At 36.1% G+C, this 5,927-nt stretch overlaps 1 protein-coding gene across 3 annotated transcripts in view; it reads left to right on the forward strand.

Annotated features, from left to right (window-relative positions):
• The window catches only part of LOC110440243 (DNA polymerase theta-like), a 56,471-nt gene that overhangs the window by 27,798 nt on the left and 22,746 nt on the right, over positions 1-5,927 (forward strand). For all 3 annotated transcript variants that reach the window (XM_021483194.1, XM_021483210.1, XM_021483201.1), the window contains exons 14-15: positions 2,146-2,300; positions 3,495-3,819. In XM_021483194.1, coding sequence (XP_021338869.1) covers positions 2,146-2,300; positions 3,495-3,819 — 480 coding nt within the window. The remainder of the gene's footprint in view (positions 1-2,145; positions 2,301-3,494; positions 3,820-5,927) is intronic.

The following is a 5,927-nucleotide window of genomic DNA, read 5'->3' on the forward strand; positions in this document are numbered from 1 at the left end:
CTACCCCGGTAGCTATACAGCACACAGCACTTAGTTCACACAGAACCTAAAGATGTGGTCCACACAGGACGGTCACCATAAAAATAGCTACTACCTCTGCTAGTTCTTGCAGCCCTCACAAGAGGATTAACAGTACGTGCCTTTCACCATTGTTCCATAGTAGAAGCTACAATATATGTACAACAGACTTACTACCTATACATATATACTGAATTTCATTAAAAGGTAACATATACGTACAGAATGTCTTACTACCCATATGTATATACAATGACAATAGCGGCAAGACAAGTTAATACGCCATTTCTACCCATTTACTAAGTAGAGTATATTTGTATACAAATATAAAAGCACGGCACAAGCCGCCTTAATATTTAGGGTAAATCCATGTGTGCGGTTCTCTCAACCGTGACGCGTACACTTGAACTCTATGCCTATTACCATTATTCCCAGTTAGATAAGAAAATGGCCAATTGAATGGGGATTGTTTATAGGTAATATGTGGTTAAACAATATGTGTTAACAGGCTTATGTATCGCCTTGATATTATAAAGATAAACAGTACACATGCATCGTGCGCGTGAATGTAAACAATGTGCACCTGATATACAGGTATGGTCATATATACAATCAACAGGTAAAGTGATTAGAAATATTACAGATGAAAAACAACTATGTACATGTCGTTAAATAACAATGTTATAACAAATATAAAAACTCACCACAATCTGTAGTTTGTGCTTGCCTACACCTTCTCAATAGCGATTGAGCAAATCTACGTGTGGCTACTCATGGCTACCTGTTGATCTCTAATTGAAACCCGTAGACGGATGACCAAACTCCGGCTTAGTAAAATAATATTTCAATTACCCATGTTATCAATGAAATTAGGTTAACATTAACAAAAATATATATTAGTGATCGTGACACTTGTAAAATTTGATTACATTATGTTTTGATTATTTCATCTTCTCGCTGAACACAACAGTATGTTGAATTGATTGAAAATTTGATCAAAAGACCTTGAGATATTTTTGCGGAATTAGTTTTGAGCGGTGTATACATCCACAGTATAATTTGGTTAATATGATCTGGTGTTAAAAAATGCTGAAACCAAAGTAACACAAAATTAAGTCCTTTTTAACTGATAAATAAACAGACTGTTTTAGATGTCTTCTCAAATACAGAAGTTTATGAAATTATCAATTCACCATTTGGTGACTAACTTCTTTCTTTGTAATTGGAGTTGATGTTTACAAAGATATTGATGGTGTAATGGATAGTGCTGTTGCTTTTCATGAAGACAGCCAGGGTTTGATTCCCTGATCAGACATGAAAAGGTAGTGGGTCATGTTGGTTTTCTCCGGGTATGCCTGGTACATTAAGACACCCTGCACTCTTCCATCTGGGCCAACACTAGCGATTAACATAACCTGATATTTTTTTTTCCATAATTGTAAAATAAATAAAGTTTATATTAGGGTTGTCAAACCGGGCGGATTTTAGTAACTGGTTACCCGAAAAATCTTCCAACTGAATAACTGGTTAATCGGTCAGTTTGGTAATAAAAAAATAAACAACAACAAAAACATAGTATGTTTAGCTGATGTCCAATTCCTATTCCGTATTAATTAGCACGTTAGTTTACTCTCGTATTTCAAGCTCTCAACACCTAAACGTAAGAAATACAAACATGTAATATAACAGCAGCCAGATAATGAACCACTTCGTTCAGAAGAGATTGTTATACAAGTTCTTTCTACACTAACTCATATACGGTAATATTGTCCTTGTCAACCCTAGTGTATATACATATACGGTAATATTGTCCTTGTCAACCCTAGTGTATATACATATACGGTAATATTGTCCTTGTCAACCCTAGTGTATATACATATACGGTAATATTGTCCTTGTCAACCCTAGTGTATATACATATAAACCAACTCACCAGTTGGTGAACAACAAAGGAAGGAGTGTGAGCAGGATTTAAGAAGAGTTAACTTCTCAATAAGGAATTACTACTCAATAGATCTCTAGTTATTTGTGTCCCCCCCTTAACATAGGCTTGTAATCAGTCTAACATCATTGTCCATTACAGGTGAAATCTAGGTTATCCCTGACTTATAACTATACATGTTACAGATGGATGGGAGGAGGAGAGATTCCATCCCAGTCAGCTGGGATCAGCTGTGCTCGCCTCGTCCATGTCACCTGACCAGGGACTGTTGGTGTTTACTGAGCTACAGAAGGCCAGGCAGTGCTTTGTACTGGAGAATGAGCTCCACATTATCTACCTGGTATGTTTATAAAGTAAAAGTTGGAAAACTTAAATATTGCATGTGGTACTGATGTTTTTGCATAGGCAAAGCTGTATATTGTATTGAACAATATGCTGTTTTAATCATGCTTACAAATTGCTGCTCTATCAAATGTGATAAATGCAAAATTTCCCTGTTTTCCATTGCAAAAATATCCACTTTTATCATGACCTATGTTATAAGCAAGTTTAAATTGGTCAGGTGATTGAGTGTTTACCAAACCAGATATATGTAGTACTATTGAGTAAGAGGGTTTACCAAACCAGATATATGTAGTACTATTGGGTGATAGTGTTTACCAAACCAGATATATGTAGTACTATAGGGTGAGAGGGTTTACCAAACCAGATATATGTAGTACTATTGAGTGAGAGGGTTTACCAAACCAGATATATGTAGTACTATTGGGTGATAGTGTTTACCAAACCAGATATATGTAGTACTATAGGGTGAGAGTGTTTACCAAACCAGATATATGTAGTACTATTGGGTGATAGTGTTTACCAAACCAGATATATGTAGTACTATAGGGTGAGAGTGTTTACCAAACCAGATATATGTAGTACTATAGGGTGAGAGGGTTTACCAAACCAGATATATGTAGTACTATTGGATGAGAGTGTTTACCAAACCAGATATATGTAGTACTATAGGGTGAGAGTGTTTACCAAACCAGATATATGTAGTACTATAGGGTGAGAGGGTTTACCAAACCAGATATATGTAGTACTATTGGGTGATAGTGTTTACCAAACCAGATATATGTAGTACTATAGGGTGAGAGTGTTTACCAAACCAGATATATGTAGTACTATTGAGTGAGAGGGTTTACCAAACCAGATATATGTAGTACTATAGGGTGAGAGGGTTTACCAAACCAGATATATGTAGTACTATAGGGTGAGAGGGTTTACCAAACCAGATATATGTAGTACTATAGGGTGAGAGGGTTTACCAAACCAGATATATGTAGTACTATTGGGTGAGAGTGTTTACCAAACCAGATATATGTAGTACTATTGGGTGAGAGGTGAGATAGTAACATTGACAGCCTCAAGTATCAGTTGTCATTAATTTGTTTTCTGAAGGTTTAAATGCAAATATGCTAACCAGACTTGATTTAATAAGCTAAAACAAACACAGCTCTGATTTCTGATATGATTTGTTTGTCAGGTGACTCCGATCTACACATTGGACCTTGGAGATAAGATTGATTGGTACCAGTTTTACTGTATGTGGGAGAAACTCACCCCGGACATGAAGCGAGTTGCTGAGCTTGTTGGGGTCAGGGAGGGATTCCTGGCCCGGGCTGTCCAGGGACGTCTCCCTACGAAGACTGTGGCTCAGGCGCGGGCAGTGGCTGCCCACCGTCGGTTCTACACTACCCTCATCCTCCACGACCTTGTCCATGAGGTGCCGATCATCGAGGTGGCTCGTCACTACAACTGTAACAAGGGACAGTTACAGTCTCTTCAGCAGTCTGCCGCCACGTTCGCTGGTAATCTCAACACCAAAGTCGTATTTTTATATTTCTGATATTAACTGGTTCAAATAATATGTATTAAACCATTCTTCCTGGTTTTGTATTTGTAGAATGTTGTAACACTTATTAGAATTGGTGTTGTTTATCTATAGTAACTTTTCACCGTTGATGACCTTTCGAGTGGTTGACCGGTACCTGCTACAATCTCAAATAACCCACGTACGACGCCGACATGGTGTTGTCGTAATTCTAACATATGCTGCTGGTGTAAAATCGTGATCTGCGAGAATTTATTCATTGCAAAAATAATTACACTTTCCAAATGTCGATGTAATAAAGAGATTACCTTTTGTGTTATCATTTATTGTTCAAACTATCGTAACAGGAGGTTACATTTTCACTTCCCTCGTTTACGGCTGGTTTAACCCGATTTCATAACACGGCATCTGATTGGTCAATAGCAATGTACACATTATCAACACACATCTTGCATATATATTGTTTGCATATTGAGGTCATCCAATGAAATGCTTCGTTTCAAAGGTAAAAGGTTACACCGTGCGATAGCGGTACAGACAAACTCGCAGAAAACGATGTCACACTTGCAGCAAATAACTAAAAAAAATAAACTATAAAAAGATGTTACTAGCGAAAGAACAGTAGATATATCAAGATAAAGGTAATTTTTTACCAAGTCTTATGTTTACAATTGAATTTGATGCAGAATACCAGCCAAACACTTGTATGCCTACATCACTACTGCAGTAAAAAAATCATAATTACGATAGTACATACTGATCGTCATTTTGCTACTAACTATATGAAATGTAACTGCATACTGAAATGAAATACAAAGAATATATTTATTTCTATACTTATACTATATTTCAACTAGTTTAAAGAACAAGGTTAGTTACAAAATATCTTTATTTTACAATCTTCTTCGTAGAGCCACATCACTTAGGCATTTGACTAAGTTCACTTTCGGTTTTGAGGGCTGAAAAACATCAGAAAATATGTATTCTGTTTATGTCATGTTTCTGTTAATATCATGTTTTTCTCTGACAAATGGGAAGTGATATTAAGCGAAATCTACTCTATTACCATATACTATTATTACTAGATATAACAGTATGACTCGGATGTGTGGAACACTGATGAGACAAACATTTTCCCCCAACCCAACGTACTCTTTATAATTTCACTTTCACACCTCAGGCTTTTTCAAAACTTTTTCAGAATGTGTCAAACAAGATTGTAATTTCTGACATTTTCATAGAATGATATCAAATAAAAACCTTCAATGTACAAAATGTATAAAACAATTATTGGGAACAACCACATTATATTTAAACTACAATTCTGCACATTTGTACAGTCAAGTACATGCGTAAACATATGTATATATTTACTATTGCATGATAAATGTAGTAAGGCGAGCATTGCTGACATAGACCAGCATGTGTAACCCAGTTACCTTGAACACCTGTATAATTATTGAACACTACTGATATTCCAGCATGTGTTACCTAGTTACCTTGAACAGTGTATAATTATTGAACATTGCTGATATAGACCATCATGTGTTACCTAGTTACCTTGAACACCGGTATAACTATTGAACATTACTGATATAGACCAGCATGTGTAACCTAGTTACCTTGAACACCTGTATAATTATTGAACACTACTGATATAGACCATCATGTGTTACCTAGTTACCTTGAACACCGGTATAACTATTGAACACTTCTGATATAGACCAGCATATGTAACCCAGTTACCCTGAACACCTGTATAACTATTGAACACTACTGATATAGACCATCATGTGTTACCTAGTTTCCTTGAACAGTGTATAATTATTGAACATTACTGATATAGACCAGCATATGTAACCTAGTTACCTTGAACACCGGTATAACTATTGAACACTACTGATATAGACCATCATGTGTTACCTAGTTACCTTGAACACCGGTATAACTATTGAATGAACATTACTGATATAGACCAGCATATGTAACCTAGTTACCTTGAACACCGGTATAACTATTGAACACTACTGATATAGACCATCATGTGTTACCTAGTTACCTTGAACACCGGTATAACTATTGAAT

This window comes from Mizuhopecten yessoensis, unplaced genomic scaffold (assembly GCF_002113885.1).
Source record: "Mizuhopecten yessoensis strain PY_sf001 unplaced genomic scaffold, ASM211388v2 scaffold1749, whole genome shotgun sequence".
Taxonomy (NCBI): domain Eukaryota; kingdom Metazoa; phylum Mollusca; class Bivalvia; order Pectinida; family Pectinidae; genus Mizuhopecten; species Mizuhopecten yessoensis.